The 17526-nt window shown below is 43.8% G+C and overlaps 1 protein-coding gene across 4 annotated transcripts; it reads left to right on the plus strand.

The window, feature by feature from the left end:
* Positions 1-1400: 1400 nt before the first annotated feature.
* Il1rn (interleukin 1 receptor antagonist) lies at positions 1401-16727 on the plus strand. Of its 4 annotated transcripts, XM_028772942.1 has the most exons (6): positions 1401-1520; positions 10892-10943; positions 12652-12740; positions 13701-13813; positions 14980-15126; positions 16527-16727. In XM_028772942.1, the coding sequence occupies exons 1-6, from the start codon at positions 1511-1513 to the stop codon at positions 16548-16550; spliced, it is 435 nt and encodes a 144-aa protein (XP_028628775.1). In that variant the 5' UTR covers positions 1401-1510; the 3' UTR covers positions 16551-16727. The 4 variants fall into 4 exon arrangements, with proteins under 4 accessions (XP_028628775.1, XP_028628774.1, XP_028628777.1 ...); XM_028772941.1 differs by having other exon boundaries at positions 14980-16727; XM_028772944.1 differs by lacking the exon at positions 1401-1520 and adding an exon at positions 10627-10740 and having other exon boundaries at positions 14980-16727.
* The last annotated feature ends 799 nt before the right edge of the window (positions 16728-17526 follow it).

The following is a 17526-nucleotide window of genomic DNA, read 5'->3' on the forward strand; positions in this document are numbered from 1 at the left end:
TTCTAGTTCCTAATCAAGGCTAAAAGACCTAGATAGTCTAGCTTGGTAAGCCCAAGCTAACAAGAGCAGGAAGTTAGGGCCCCATGGGAAGTCCCTGTGGTTCAGAGTGTCAGGCAGGGATCTTTTTTCACCTCAGGGCCCCAGTGCCTCCCACGCCCATGTCAGGCCAAATAGAGAGACCTTGGGAATGAGTTCAGATGAATGAACAGCTAAAGAAAAAGCAAGGAACTTTGGCCAGGTCACTCAAGTGAGGATGAGCTCTCCTGTCCCGTCAGGAGAGAGAGTTGCAGCTGGCAAGATTGCAAGCAGCTTTATGTTTGCCTGCCCTCTCCTTCATCTTCATATTAAGGCATTGCCTGGAGCAAGGCCTAGTTTTAAGTGCACACAATTTATAAACCATTTTATGGCCTGCATATCAGTCTAAGGCTGGGCAGGGAGTGCCAGGCCTTTTTGCTTCTAACAAAGTAAGGCCTAGAGGGGAAAATGACATGCCCAGACTCTCTCAAAGAGTTACTGCCATCCTGAAGTTCAGCCCCAGGGATCACTGGCTGCTGGTACCTGCCTATCAGCCTCATGGTTATTAAGCACCCAGGAGTTGTCCACTCCTTGGTGGGAGGGCACAGAGGCAGGAAGCCAGAGCAGGTTGGTTGAACCTCAGAGGAACAGGAGTCAGAGAACTGAGAGTTTCAGAGAAAGTTGAGAGAACGCATCTGGCCTTCTGCAGTGAGTTTTGACAGTGGTACAATGGTGAAACGCAAGCAGACTTGGAAAATGGGGTAAACTTCTGAGCAATACTGTGACCAGCATAATGCTCAGATCATTAACTAACCCAGCCCAAGTCTTCTTCTTTGCTGTTTCCTGCAATTGTAACATTCTTTCCCTTCCCCAGCTCAAATGCCACTGTTCTCAAAGAGACTTCCCTGGTCACTGTCTAAGATATCTGCCTGGGTACCTCGTAGACATGTCATGCATTTGATTTCTCCTGTGACCCTTACTCCCATAAGGAATGAGCTTATTTTACACAAGTGGCCTTGTTTGGCTTGCAACCAGTGCTTGTGAGAGCACTTGTAGGAGCCACAGGCAGGACTAAGTCAGGATATGTTTTGAATAAATGCGTGCATGCATGATGGTCTCATAACAGCTGGGTTTTGAGTGATACAAAGGTCCCACCTCATAAATCCAGCTCTTTCCCCACATGTGACCTCCAGTTTTACGTAGATAAGAACCAGTTTGGCTTCTGCTAGCCTGAGTCACCCCTCTGGAAGCTGAGCCTGGCTTGGCTTCAGTCATCAGCGACCCACCTCTTAGGGCTGACTGGCCTGTGTAGGAGTATGGGAGTGGCCACCTCCCCCCTCTTAGTCTGCTTAGGTAGCTGCAAAGGAGGGGCAGTTCCACCCTAGGAAGGTCTGTGCCATAGACGCTGCCTGGGTGTTCCTTTATACACACCATATCTTTCTGGAGTGGGACGTTGGAAAGCAGTGGAAGATCTTGTGTCCTGTTTAGCTCCTCCATGGCTTCAGGTAAGCTCTTTGAAGTCATGTGAAAAGTAAGGGAGGAATTGTCCACCACTAGTGTTGGCCAGATGCACAGAGCACTAGGCTATCAGGAAAATCTGGACAATAGAAAGCCACCACATCCCAGGAAACTACCTAGATATGCTGGGGCAAAGGGGGTACACCTGATATGAGGAAAGCCGCCAGAGGTGTTGGACATTCTCCACTGTTTATAGAAACAAGAAATAGATGAAATGTCTCTGTAAGATGGTGGAAAGGAGTATGTGTGTAATGAGAACTGCTGATAAGAAGTCGCTTGTGTCCACAAGGTTGAAGAGTGATAGAGAAGGGCAGAGTCTGCAGAGGATTAACAGACTGACACTAGGCAACTCCTAGACATGTTTGCCATAGAGAATGTAGGCTCAGGTAGATGTTCTTAAAGGAAAAGCCAAATATTATCTGTGGTACTATCTAGTATTTCCAGAACCAGACAGAATCTTATTTTAAAATAGCTTATTCCAAAATATATAGAACTAGCAGACACATAGGTGTTACATGCTGGTGAGCATGAACTGGGTTGAATTCAGGAATCAGTGCAAGCAAGCACAGTATAGACACCACAGTCCCTGAAAGAAGGAATCAGAAACATTGTCAAAAGCCAAAGAGATGGAAGCTTACAATTGTGGCTAAGAGGAAACCGTGGCTCTAAGAATCGAGAGGTTAAGCACGTGATTTGATGGGGGAGAGGGTGCAGAGTGAGGACAGGAGCAAGGGTGTACCATATACTCTCCGGGTCTTTACTTTATCTATGGAGTCCTGCTTCTTACCTCACAGATGAATCTTATAAAGAAGGAAGGGAGAAAGAGAAGGAGAAAGCAATGGTGATGGGAAGGATAAATTCTGTTTAGGCCCCACATCTGAAGATAGTTTAAGAATGCTATCCACTAACAGTGTCTTAAAATAAATGACTTAACTTGAATCAATGGTGGACGTGACCATTCTTTTATTTACTCTGGTCTCTTCCTGGATGAGAAGCTCATTTTTGGCTTTTATATGTATTTCAGTAATCTATTAGTCTCGGTGTCTGTCTTATTTATCATCTATGAATTCATCTATCATCTAAACTACATATCATCTATCCAAATGGATCATATCTTTGCCAATAAGAACAAGCTAAATTAGCAAGGGACGGTCATTAAATCAATGTGTTTGCAATTTGTGGCACCATCCACCAGGGTTCACAATTTAGAGTGAGCAATCATGCTAGGTTTTTCAAAGACTGAGGAGCTCACAAGATACAGAATTTTCAGTAATGAAGCTAAGACAGTCTTTGACAAACCAAGGTAGTTTGTCATTCTAGTCCATAACCAGGTAAAATGGCTTTCATTATAGCCTATACAAGGCTTTAAAATCATTTTTCCTTACATTCCATACGCTTTTCCATATCTCCAAGCAGTTATGAACTAAATAGCTACTCTATAGGATAATGAGCCAGAGCCAAAACATAAAATCATAAGAATAAGTAGATTTCCTGCTCTCACTGACCTTGCAATGAAGCAAAGAAGGTAAACACCTGTGGCAAGACAGTAGTATGGGAAAGAACGAAAACCAAAATTTAAACCTTGCCTCAGACAGCGTCTAGAGGAAGTGTAGTCTTTCTGGGCCTTGAGGTTTTTTCTGCAAGCTGTCCAAGCGCATTCCCACCATGAAAGTGTGTTCTATGATGTCCACCTTACACAGAGTAGACTGGTATGAAGAATATAGTACAAGATGGGGTATCACTCAGTGGCAGACTGTCCCACCTGTGGTAGTTTGGATGAGAAACGCTTGGGCATTTGACCATTTGGTGCCTGGTTGGTGGGCTGTCTGGAGAAGTTTAGGAGGTGCAGCCTTGCTTGAGGAGAACATTACAGTGGGTGGGACCATTTAAAGCTTCAGTCCACTTCCAGTTCATTTCTGTTTTGTGTCTGTGGTTGAAGATATAAGCTCCCAACTGCCTGTCCAGGCACCATGCTTCTACATGATAGACTCTTATCCTCTCTTGAGCCGTATAAACTTTTTTTCTATAAGTTGCTCCAGATTATGGTGTTTTATCACTGCAACATAAAAGTAGTGAATGCAGGAACAGAGGTGGGCACTACAAATGACAGCACAGCTGTGCCCTGTCTCAGAACTCCTGTCCATCTCCATTATCTCTTGCCTAGTGAAGTTAACCAGCAGAGAAAAGAGCATGTACCTCTGAAGACATGATAACTATAAAAACAGTGGCATTCAGAGCCAATCCATATCACACCCACACACCATGGAAGTAAAAGCCATTTAGGAAGACTTAACCTCGGAAAGGATTGAGGGAAGGCTTTTGGAATCTGGATCTGGGAAGAAATTGAGCCTCTTGAAAAGCACTGATCCACAGGTGTTGATTTATGCCCTGCCTCCTGAATAACCTTTACTAGCCAAGCGAGTACACATGATCACCTTGACACCAGAAAGGTAGAGGGCTGCAGCTTGGGTAGAGATGCCCAGAAGCACAGCTCTCTCCAAGCCTGACCTGCCCTAGGGAGTTTCTAACACAGGGTTTTATTAAGATGAGCTCAAATACCTAACATAGGTAGCTAGAAGCAGATGGACCAAAAAAAAATATCAGGTATACCATCCAGTGTTTTTTTTACCCTACTTCCTGTCATACTAATATATTTATACATGACTTGGAAGGAACAACTTTGGCCCACTGTTTTAGTAAGAATTAGCAAAGTTAGATAATATTTCCAAAACTGTATGGTGCATACACCAGTGCCCAGCTATTCGAGTGTTGGCTAGAGGCTATGAGATGATTTTGTTACAACTCAGGGTGCATACTTACTCACCCAAGGCCACATGCAGGCAGCTGACAAATGGTGCCTGGTGACACAAGCTCAGCTCCAACAGGCAGGGGCAATACTCACATCAGGATTCATAAAAGTTTCCTAGTAATATGGATTTATCAGTAAGAATGCAAGGGGTGAGAGACCTGCATGTGGACCATTTGAGACTTAGAGGAGTTTGGTACTGGAACAAATAAAGATGGTTTCTCTCCAGAAAAAAGGAAAGTCAGCCAAATGTTCCTGCCTCTGTGGGGCACTGGAGCTGGCAAGTTGCCAAGTTCCCACTCACAGACACAGGGTGGTTGCTTTAGATCTTCCTTGGTGGGAGTATTTAAGCTGCAGCAACTGGGAAATGCTGTAAATAAAATTTACAGGGGAGACAGAGTGGTTAAACACAGCATAATTCAGGCTCAACCACCCCACTTCTGTCTTCCAGTAGTAATCTAACTACAGTCTATCTTCTGACCCCATGACTATTGGGATAAAACAAGGCTGACAACACTCTCCAGTGTGATTTTCCTTAAGATGGATCCTAGATCTTTGGGGTAGCATTAATGGGCTTTCTTGTTCTGGCTCCTAGGCAGCTCTCCCATTGTCCCTTTTAACTCTACCCCCAAACATGGTGAATTTGAATGTTAATACTGTCACTTCGATAAGATCTAGAATCACCTAGAGGACAAGCCTCTGGGTGTGTCTATATGGTAGTTTGTAAATTGAATTAACTGGGTGGGAAAATGTACCAATCTGTGGACTTCACCAGTCTATGCTCGGCACAGGACTGGATAAAGGAAAACGAGCAGCTAGCTCATTTCTCATAGGAAACTGAGCTAGCGGTCATTACTCTCCGCTTCCTGACTGCAGACACTGTGACCAGCTGAGCACAAGTGGTCACTATTCTCGGCTTCCTAACTGTAGATACTGTGACTAGCTGAGCAGTAACCATTGATACTGTGACCAGCTGCTTTCTCCACCATGATCAACATTCAAACAGTGAGCCAAAACAAACCCTTCCTTCTTTTTGCTTTAGTTGGTGTTTAATGACAGAAATGAGAAGAGAAGTAATAGGACTTTTTTAAAATGGGGGTAACACTCAGTTCCATCTGGGTTTAGTCCTTGAGGAATCACTCCCTGAGCTAAGATTTTTGAGGATCCATTGACCTTGGTTTGGAGAACTCAAAACAAACTGGTTAAAATTTATACATTATATTGCATTCAGGAAAAGGGGTCTGTGCAGTCTGAGAGAGACTCCCAGAGAATTAGAACAGCCCTCTCAAGTATCCAAGCCCACTTATAAATGAGCTCAACTCTTATTTGGGTAAATGTTACCTGGGACCTCAGGGTTCTGGGCCAGTTGCCCAGCAGGAGCAAAATGACCCATCTAAGGATGAAGATAACATCATACACATCCTTAAAATTCCCTACATGTTGAATATTCAGTATCCCTGAGCAAATATAAAGACATGCTGTGTTAGCTGGCTTTGTGTTCATATAATAAAATAGCTGATATGATTAACTTACCAAGAGAAGGGACTTAACTGGGTCACAGCTTTGGAGCCTCTGGTCCAAAATTAAATGGTCTTATTGCTTAGAGTTTTATGTGTATACCAGATATCAATACTGCAGAGTACATAACTTTATCACCCAGGAAATAAAGAACAAGGAAAAGGCAGAGAAAATCCCTTCAAAAGTATGCCTCCAGTGACCGAAGGCTCTTTCTCCATAACCTCAGTAAGGCCATTCCAGGAACCATAATATATATGCAAGGCAATTTGTGCATTAAAGGAAAACAGACAGTAGGAGGATACCCAGAAGGAACTCTGATAATGGAGTTATGAGGGACTGCCTTTTAAAAGCACATGCAGGAATGAGAAGATGGCTCAGTTGACAAAATGTTGGCTTGCACAAGCATGAGGAACTAATTTCAAATTCCCACTATCCATGTTAAAACTGGGCATCACCATGTGAGCCTGTAATACTAGCACTGGGTAGGTGGTAGAAGGAGGGTCTCTGGGGCTCACTAACGTAGCTGAATCCATTCAGTGAGAGACACATAGAAGAGTCGTGAAGGAAGACACCCAACATACATATGTGCCAGGAAGTGTTCATGAACCCCAAAAGACCACCAAGGAGCCGACTCTGATGTAATCACATTAGGGTCTCTTTATTGCAAACTCGAGTTTAGGCTTATACACCGTCAACCCACAAGATGGTTTGGTGAAGCAGCCCTGAACCCTCTTTGGGACAGGGTTTTATAGGAAAATGGGAACAAGTGAGGAGTATCTAGCCTGGCAAACATCTGATAGAATGACTATTGTAAGCAGACAGGTGGGTGCTCTGAAGCAAGACCATGAACAATCACAAAAGGTCTGAAAGTACATCTGAAACAATCAGACTAGTCTTTGATTAACTGTTGCAAGGAAGTAGCTACAGAGTAACTCTGGGGTACAGGCCAAGGACAGGCCATGGGGTTCTTCTTGGTTCTTGAGTGCAACTTGGGTTCTGCTGCAGGTCAAGTTCTCAGGTGTTTTGGTTTTTTTTTTTCCTTTTAAGATGGAGTCCAGACCCAAGATGGAGTAGGAGTAGGTTTGGTTCTCTCTCTCTCTCTCTCTCTCTCTCTCTCTCTCTCTCTCTCTCTCTTTCATACACACACACACACACACACACACACACACACACACACAGAGTACATAGGCCCAGATATAATATTTCCAAAGATTTACAAAGAAGACAAGTTTAAATTTTCTGATAAAGAGCTACAAACTATATTGTTTTTTTTTTTTTAAAAAAAAGGAATCAAATGGAAATTCTAGAACTGAAAGACCTTATCAACTGAAATTAAGAACTAACAAAGAGCTACCAAAAATTTCCATGTGGTCAATGCTGTGCTTAATATATAAAAGGCTTCAACATAAGACAATTGTAAAGGTGGTCTCTCCTTGTAACCTGATGCAAAGGCGATCTTAAGGCCCCTGATCCATGTGTGAGAACACTTGTTTATACCTTGCTGTGCCCTTAAAGCTCCTGTTATTGCCTAATGCCTCTTCTGATGTGTGGCTAGCTCAGGTTTTCTATCCCCTTGCCTCGATAGAACCCAGAAGGAAGTCGCTGGGCTCTGTTTGTGTTGAGATCCTTAAGCTTGTTCAGGAAGTAAAGTTTGGGCTGAGTCTCCCAGAATTGGTGAGCAGTATTGCCAAGATCACCAACAGTAACACCACAAGAAAAAATTAAAATTAAAAGTGGAATTGAGGCCAGAAGATGAGGAAAGAAAGAAGACTTTTTCCTTCCTCCTCTCCCCCCTCTAGTAGGGAGATACGCTTAGGCTCACCACAGAAAATCCAGGAAGGATCGTGGATCAGTAGCAGGGAGAGGAGGAGCTGTACAAGCTGCACATGTGAGCCAGGACTGCAGGGCTGGTGGGCACTGTGACTCATCCCTCCCATTTTGCCTGAAGTAAGGAACTATGCACAATCACTACTGTCTGAGTAATTCCCACGTGCCAGTACATCATCTGAGAGTCTTACTGAGTTCTCATAGCAACCCACGTTGTGGTTTCTAGTATTAAACCTGGTTAATGGGTAATGAAACTGAGATCTAGAGAGTCTGGGCACCTTGTCTGAGGCAGTACAGCTTAGAGTGACGTAAGAGGACTGAAACACGGGGTCAGCCCAGGACCTCCTTTCCTGTACACTCAGAAAGAACATACTGCTGGCCTTTGTGGAGGTGAGAGTCGTCATGGAAAGAAGGCACAGACCAAGGGAGTCTGGGAGCCTAATGTTTCCAACCTCAAGGAATAATCTCTTCCCGTCTGATTTTAGACTGAGGTCAGAGATACATTACTCAGCAGTTATCATGATGGGGAGGGGATTTTGCTTGGACTGCTGTCTAAGGGCAGAGACTAGTACAGAACCCGGCTATTCACCTGGAAAGTCACTTCTCTTCCTCGGGATTCCTTCTTAAAGAATGTTTGAGATGATGATACTGATCTGATGTTCTAGCAAAGTCTCACCAGTTTGCTAAAGTCTGGCTCCTCTAGGCGTATAGCCTCATTAAGAAATCTCGAGTTTTCCTTCATCGCTTTATCAGTAGCTATCAAAACTTCAGTTTTCAAAAAACAACATTCTATAAAAATCTACTTCTCCTTTCAACAGTGTGATAACAACAGTTTGTACCTGGTGACTAATAAACCTTTCAGAAACTTTAAAGCTTAATTAATTCAGCAGTTTCTGGATGTTGTAAATAACTAGGCAAGTTCATACACATCCTCTCCTTCAGCCAGCTTCACAAAAGATTTTCAAAACAAACAGAGAAAGGAGCAAACAGAACATTCCCTTGGCTGTCACAGGTAGATATAGAATTTTTCTACAATAAATCAAGAAAGATATGTACTTGCCATTTTGATTTTCAAAATTATCATCCAGCATTATAGTAGCAGACATATCCCATTAGTTGGGGGAAAATAACTCTTTAAAGACTTGACAGTTTTTTGCTTCTCCATGAAAGGATTTCACTCTTCTTTGGATATACTCTGGTTTCTTGGGTTGAATGACACTGCATCCATTGAGCAGTGGTGGCACAGTTTTAATCCTAGCCTAAGGGACGCAGAGACAGGAGGATCTCTAAGTTCAAAGTCAGCCTGGTCTACAAAGCAAGTTCCAGGACACTCAGGGGTACACAGAGAAACCCTGTCTCAAAAACCAGAAGGAAAAAGAAAATGAGGTCAAATTCATTCAGACCAATGAGTGTGTTAGGGTAATCTGGCCATAAGAGCTGGGGTTTGGTCCCCCACCATTAACAAGCTCTACGACCCTTCTTAATGTCTCTTTCTGAGTCTCTTTAAAGTAGTGAGAGGTTGAGAGAAGGTGACCACTAGGCTCCCATCCAGTTCTAAAAATGCTATGCCTGTGCTCCTGACAGCACTCTCGGGGGAACACACAAAGACTGTCTTGACCTTTTGATAACATAGAATAGGAAGACGCTTATCGTTCCCCAACTGTCAGAAAATGGCATGAAAGAAATTTAGTGTTTATTAATGCTCACTTGGGTCAAACACTGTACTCCCTTCTTTCCTACTACCTTCAAGGAAGACATGATTCTCCTCATTCTGAGAATGAAGAAGCAAAGACACAAATAGACCAAGTGACTTTTTCAAGGTCACACCGATGGTAGTGACAAGTGGCAGAGAAGGAGCCATTGTTGCTGTCCACACACTTCATCTACTTTTCCATGATTTGAGAATGAAGTCATGCCAGGCAGTGGTGGCACACGCCTTTAATCCCAGCACCTGGGAGGCAGAGGCAGGCGGATTTCTGAGTTCGAGGCCAGCCTGGTCTACAGAGTGAGTTTCAGGACAGCCAGGGCTACACAGAGAAACCCTGTCTCGAAAAAAAACAAAAAAAAAACAAAAAAGAGAGAGAATGAAGTCACCTCTAGAAGATTCCAGCTTCACAGAGGGCCACCACACTAAGCTCCTGCCTGCAAGCATAACAGACTGTCATTAATGATGTCAGGGATTGATGGTTGCCCGTGGGATGGTCTCAGGTTGGGCCAGTCATTGGTTGGCCATTCCTTCAGTCTCTGCCCCATCTTTGTCCTGCATTTTTAGGGGAGACAAATTTTGAACCAAAAGTTTTGTGGGTGGGTTGGTGTGTATTTGGGATGTAAATACAATAATAATTAATTTTTTTTAAAAAAAAAAGAAGACTTCAACTTTCCAGATGTGGAATTGGGGAAAGATGGCTAATTTTAACACACCTATTGGGAGGACTCATTTCTCTAGAGCAGAGGTCAGCAAACTTCTGCGCCACATGTGATCTGTCCCATATTTTGGAAACAAGGCTTGTTGGAGCAGAGTTGACTTTTCTGGCTTACAAATTGCTTGTAGGTGCTTTTGCACCATGACAGCTGAGCTGAGTATTAGGCTAGATTGGATAGTTCACAAAATACCAAATATTTATCATCCGGTTCTGGACACAATGTTTATCCAGAGTCTAGCCAACTGTCCCTTCTCCAAAGAACACAGTAACAGTGACATGACACTGTCCTTCGTTCACCAGGCCCTATCGCTTGCCTTCAGATGAAAACAGAACATTTCTACTCAGATCTGTTTTGGGGGGCCAGGAAGGATAAGCAAATAGACTCAGAGTACCTGTCATGCAAATGAGGGAGTCTGGTTTTCATTGTCCTCTTCTTCCCAGGAACACTATGAAGGGGAAACAGAGAGCTCAATTTTGGGGAAATTACACAGGGTAAGGGGGAGGAGATTAGTTACAACATACCATTGCAACACTCTCAGGGTTGACAGTGACAACAGCAAAGGTTTCTCTTTTTGGAAATATGAGGGTTTTTCCGCTTCTGACAATGGAACGGAGTGACAGCAGCACAGGCTGGTGAGTGACTTCTTTCTTTATAAGCAACCACCTTGAGCCTGAAATGGCAGTCACTAGTCTCTATTGCCTTGCTGCAGCCTCGGGATGGAAGTCTGCAGGGGACCCTACAGTCACCTAATCTCTCTCCTTCTCATCCTTCTGTTTCATTCAGAGGCAGCCTGCCGCCCTTCTGGGAAAAGACCCTGCAAGATGCAAGCCTTCAGGTAAGTCTCCCAAAGACATAGAGTTGCATAGACCAAGGGCCAGAGACACATACCATATGTCCAGGGTATACACAGAAATGGGATGGAAATGGCTATATATCCTTGATTCAAGAACAGTGTGCTAAATGCAGTCTTTAAGGCTTATGTTTTAAAATAGTACATGCATGGACAACAGGACAGTTGATTGTGCTCACTTTCTCAGACATCTAGATGTTCAGTAAGTGATGAACAGGCATCCAGGCAGAATGCTAGCTTTGTGATCTAGCAAAGAGGAATACTGCAGCAGGACACAGTCAAAGGCTCAGACAAACAGTCTACACTCTGTCTGTGTTGACCTGGAAAATATCTCTCTTTGGAGTTCCAGGTTTCCTTAACTGTAACATGATACTGGTTTGATGACAACCCCTTGTGTGCCTTACAGGATTGTGAACACTAAATACATGAGTGATACTGTAACCATGTTCTGAGACCTGTGGTCTGAGAACTGTAAAGTGCCTGAAAAATGACCTGAGTTTTAAAATTGGATCAAGAGCCTTGGGAGATGCCATCAACCATATAGTAAACATGACAGGCCTCGATTTTGGTTTAAAAGTGAATAAAGAGATTGTTGGTGTATACGATCCTTCCTGAGAGTGAAGTCTGTGTGGAGTCACTTCCCTTTGACCCTGTCTGCTTTGGACCCACAGCTGGAGGCTGGGACTCTGACTGTGAGTCTATGCATCTATCCCAAGGCAAATCTGTCCCACAGATCCAGTAACTGCTTCGTGAGATTTACCACCACAACCTCTTAGCTGCCCCAAGAGAGGTCCCTGGAGTCCTGTTAGCAAGGTTATTGAGTCCCTTTAGTTTGAAGCTCTCTGGAGATGTAGAGACCAGTCACAAAGGCACAAATATTCCTTCACATGCAGAGTACTTAGTTTGACCTCCACCCAGCCCTGAGCTCCTGGGCTGCCTCAAGCTACCCAAGGAGTTCTGTCAGCTATCATGATCAGGTAAAGAGACAGCTCCAAGGTCATATCACCAGGGCTCTATTACCACACCTCACAGGTGCTTGCCTCTCTGAAAGTCAGAAGGCCGTTCACCAAAAAGTCAGAGAGTGACAAACAGGCCACTAGAGAGGAAGCTGATTTGTTCCCAAGGACAGCTGTCCCTGCCAGACCCAGAGCAGGTGATCCAGCAAGAGAAGTAAAGGCTCCAGTTACAGACTTGCAGCTCTGAGAAGTAGAGTGGCTTAAAGTAGGAGTAGTAGTCAAGCCAGAGTACCTTGGCTACAGTATATCCCAACCCTTGAACCTGTAATACTATGTGGTGGCCACTAGCTACAGGTGGCCATCTAAATTTACACATAAATGCATGAAAACAGAAGAAAGTCCTGTCCCTGGCAGCTCTACTTAGTGGAGTGAATATAGGATGTGTTTGTATTGCCTAAGGTTCTATCAGATCCTGATGTTCTATAGAAAATTCTGCTGAAGCCATGGATGTCCATGCTGGGATTTTGGGGTAAGGAACAAGGAAAAGAGGTTTTCTGTTCACCAGCTGTGAGAGATGGGCCCATCTCTTACATAGTATTGGCTTGAATCTTCTCATTTGTGTTATGAACTTGGTAAGCATCACACTTCCAGCAGATCTAGATGTAAATTAGGTGACTCTGAAGAAGTAGAAAAGGGCTCTGTACTACCTACTCCAGCTAGGCCATTTTGCTTTTCAGAATCTGGGATACTAACCAGAAGACCTTCTACCTGAGGAACAACCAGCTCATTGCTGGGTACTTACAAGGACCAAATACCAAACTAGAAGGTAAGTGAATAACAAGGAAGCTGATGTAACGTGGGCATGGAGTCCTTCCCCTGCTCCTCTGACTGTAGGTAGGATGTTCTCATTTCTGTTGAGTTGGAAATGAGAGGCTTGACTACCAGGGGACACATGGGAGTGGCCTTAAGAGAGTAGAAAAGATAGAGGCTGGGTCACAACACCCCAGGGACACAGCTAGGAGGAACAGAGGCCAGAAGGCACCACTGCACCTCCTTAGTCCTTCTGTGCTGGTAGACCACCATGCCCCAGTGATATTCAAACTCTAGCCTTGCCCTAGGCTAATATAGTATGTGTGTGGGGTAGCATTTTTACTGTAGACACTGCCCTCATCCTGTACTCATCTACACTAGGGATAAAGCTAGATGAACTTGGAGGAGCATCACCTACAGATTCTTCAGTTTTTCTTTTAGAAAAATGAGGGCACTTGGTTGACAGAATTTGAATTTCCCTTAGCCCTGGAGTTTAAAATTCCCACATCTCTGTGATGGAAGGAAGGATTACCTACATTTCCTCAAGCCCTCTACTTTTCTGTATCACTCAGCAGTTATGCAACTGGCTTTTCCTGTCTTTCTAGTAATTCTCCCATGAATACACTCATGCACAGAAAGCTAGGTTTTCTATTGCTACCCAGTAGCAGGATGGAAAGGTGGACTGTATGGAACCTATTCATGGGTCTTGTGAGCTTTGTGCCTCTGTCTACTAACAATGTATCTGTTGACCTGTAGGGTTGGTTCACTGGAGAAAGTACAGGAAAGCTGGGAACAGAGTAGGTAGAGTGTGCTCATTTGGATCTATTGCTTGGAAGCAGACTAGAAAGATAGAGCCTGCCTGACCTTCTGACCTTGTAGTTTTAGTTTTAAAAAGGAGACAGAAAATATCCACACACTCTCCCCTACCCCTGCCTCCTCTTCTCTCTTTCTGACCCTGCTCTCTACTCTTCTCCAGAAAAGATAGACATGGTACCTATTGACCTTCGTAGTGTGTTTTTGGGCATCCACGGGGGCAAGCTGTGCCTGTCTTGTGTCAAGTTTGGAGATGATATCAAGCTCCAGCTGGAGGTAAGAATCTGGTTTAGCTATCAAATCTGTCTAAAACTCAGTAGCTATGACAAGCACAGGTATTTCTCATGAGCCTGTGAGTATGCAAGGATGAGGGAGACTTTTCCTTCCTCACAGAGGACTATTTTGAGGTCACTCCTGAAGCAGTGTCCACAGTGTTCTTGGTTGGTATTGATTGTCCAAGGTAGTTTCTCATCCTCTAAACCACTCTTTATGAGACTTCTTTGTATTCAGTAGACATTCTGAGCTTCCTTGAAACGTAGTGGCCAACTTTTATGAGAGATTGTTCCAGAAAAATGAGCCTCAATGTCAAAGTGCTTATTAAACTTGGACTTACATAAGTCTATTGGCAGAAACCTGTGGTGGGGTTGATATGGACTCACTGTAGAAAGGCACTGCACAAGGGCCTAACCTCTAGGAGGAGACATTTTCATGGAGAAGCCCCTCTATAACACCGTCACAAGACCTGAACCACCGTGGGTCCTGTGTCTCCTAAACTACTTGAACCTCCCCTCTGCTAACAAGGTCAATTCTCAAGACTATGCTCTTCCAATCACTATCTATGCACCAGTTGTCTATTATCTATGCTACTAACTTGCATCCCACACAGATCTGTGTTACTCCTTTACCTAGTCAGTAGCAATGGGCTGTTCAAACATTATCTTGAGGGCTAGTTGGACAAACTTTAACCCAACTGCAAATAGCCACAACCATGAGTTTGTTGCTAACTCTTACCAATGGACAGGACCACCTTTTAGAGGTGGGTGGAGAGGAGCGACTAATGTAATAAGGATGACCAGGGTATCTCACATAACACACCCTATGGGCTTTGAGACACCTTACCCCTTCTTTACATCTCTTTTTCCTTAAAAGAATCAGATTCTGACAGATCACTGCTGCTATGGCCTTAATCTATGCTGATGGGAACATGTGTTTGTTAGACTTACTGGGCCATGGCCACAATGGCATGAATGTGCAAGAGATAACAACAGGACAACCCCTTCTACTTGTGCTATTTTAAGAAATGTGGAGCCTGTGCTCTTTAGCCAGGTCTCCAAGCTCATTTCATGACCATCAGAGGGTAGCAACCTTATAGGAGGCGTAAAGATAGGCAACCAGGACTTTCTTGGCCCTCAGCAATTACCTGACCATTTTTTGACTTCCAGGAAGTTAACATCACTGATCTGAGTAAGAACAAAGAAGAAGACAGACGCTTTACCTTCATTCGCTCTGAGAAAGGCCCCACCACCAGCTTTGAGTCAGCTGCCTGTCCAGGATGGTTCCTCTGCACAACACTAGAGGCTGACCGACCTGTGAGCCTCACCAATACACCAGAAGAACCCCTTACAGTTACAAAGTTCTACTTCCAGGAAGACCAATAGTACTGCCTAGGCCTGTCTTTCCCCACTCCCAGGCCAGCAATGACCATCAACTGCCTGATCACTCTGGCCATCATTGGGGTCTGAGGAACAACTTTTGTAGGGTGTACAGTAGAAGGAGACAGAAGAGTCCTGATGACAGATCTCTGCCTTCAGTCTGTTGGCTGACACAATCCCCATGATAATTCCAGAATAATCTTTCAAATTGGATCATGGCAGGCCTTTGCTCAAAGCCCTTTCTTGTTGCCTCTGCCATCTGAGTGAAGTGTGGAACACTTGCTTGGCCTAGGAGTCTTCTGATCACACACACATACATACATACACACACACACACACACACACCAATCAAGTCACTTGACAATATCCCCCAAGTGGCTCCCTTACCCTATTTTATAAACCTGTACTGGACTATGGAGAAGGTTTTTATTCTCCTTGTTAATTCATTTTGGGTTTTTTGATGCTTGGGATGAAACCCACCAGGGCATCACATACACTAAATATGCTATGCTTCCAGCTCAGGAGGACATTTTTAAGCATTGAGAAAACAGAGATTAAGGCTCTCATAGTTATTTTATTAGGCCAGCCTTATTCCATAGGCTTCTTGTGGAAATTACATTCTTTCTGAGAGGAGCTGGGGATCAGATGCTCCTGCATTTGTGAAACGGTTGTAAGCATAAGAAAATAAGTGATAGACTTTCCTCCTTTCCTTTTTTTGTGTGTGATGTCTTAAACTGAAAAGTTAAAATTTGGTGGACTATAGTATTCCCATAATCTTCCCCCTTCTTTTTCTTCTTCTTCTTCTTTTTTTTTTTTTTTTGAAATTTCCAACATCTGTATTTCTCTATCCAGCCCAAACACCATCTTCACTCCAAACCTACCACAGCTGCCCAAAGAAGTTCCCCACTATCTCTGTGAAAATATGGCTCTCAGGCCCTTCTTGGTGTGGTGAATGAATGAGTGTATCTACTGATTATTTCTTAGACAGGAAGCATCGTGTTCGTGTGTGTTCGTGTTTGTATGTGTGCATGTGCTGTGTGTGTGTGTGTGTGTCTATGTATGTTGGGTCCCTACAAGGATGAGCACCCTTTTTGGCTCCTAGAAGACACTCAGAGAATATGTGTTATATGTGCTCATGGAAAATTTCTTACTCTTCCCTGTGATTTTAGCTTTATTTTACAATAAAATACTGAAAATGTCCACTTTGTTGGTTGTGACCATGACCTGAGGCCTAAAGCATAAGGGTGCTGGGAAATAGGAAAGGCAGGAGATTTTTTTTAATTCTATGGCTAGAGAATAGTTGTCTCCTCTCTGAAAGTCTTCTTCCTCATTTCTAGGTAACAAGACACCCTTGCCTGTAAATTATAGAGAATTGTTGTCTACCATGAACCCACCAAGTAAAAGCAACCCAAATACTTATCATGGGTTAATAAACATACAAGAATCAGATCTGCACTCAACAGAAAGTCCCACAATGGCAAAGATAACAAAGGAGCCACAAACAGCTCCACCCAACCCAATAGATGAATCTTAACAGACACTTGGTTCAAAAATCACTAAAGTTCAAATGCTCGAGGGAGGTCAAACACCAGGCAACCAGTTAATAGTCAACAAAGGGGTAAAACAAATGTTCCACTGAATCCTGTGGACACAGTTTCATCTCCTGTGTTGTTTGCCATGTGTGCTCAGAAAGAGCTACTTAAAACTCTTCTCAGGGGTTCAGTTTTCCCACCTCTGTTTGCAAATAAAAGCTTATGCAGAAGAGTGATCTACCACCTTTAGTCTTTGTAATATCCTTCTCTAATGAGTAGTATCATGGTTACTATTATCAGTCCTGGAGGAGTTAGTGCACAAGGACTCTATTTTAAAGCTTCCTTGCTTCAAGTATGATCCACTATTTGCAACCCCATCATTTGGGAATAAAATGTCAGCTCCTTGGGCTTCACACCAGACTTCCTGGCTTAGAAGCTCACGTTAACCAGATTCCTAGAAAAAGCATACAGGCTAAAATTTGAAAAGCACTATTTTCGACAGGTGTGGTGATGCACACCCTTAGACCCAGCACTAGAAATCAGAGTAGGCAGATCACTGAGTTTGAGGCCAGCCTGGTCTACAGGGCAAGTTCCAGGACAACTAGGCTACACAGAAAAACTTTGTTTCAAAAGGAGGAGGAGGGGAAGGAGGGGGAAGAGGACAAAGAAGAGGAGGAGGAGAGGGGAGAAAGGGAGGGAGGGGAAGAGGAAGGGAAGGAGGGAGGGAAGGAGTGGGGGAGAGAAAATAAAAGCACTGCCTTCCCAAACTGCTGCCATGCAGTGTATGCACCCCAGCACATTTACC

This window comes from Grammomys surdaster, unplaced genomic scaffold (assembly GCF_004785775.1).
Source record: "Grammomys surdaster isolate TR1022 unplaced genomic scaffold, NIH_TR_1.0 219, whole genome shotgun sequence".
In the NCBI taxonomy this organism is placed as follows: Eukaryota; Metazoa; Chordata; class Mammalia; order Rodentia; family Muridae; genus Grammomys; species Grammomys surdaster.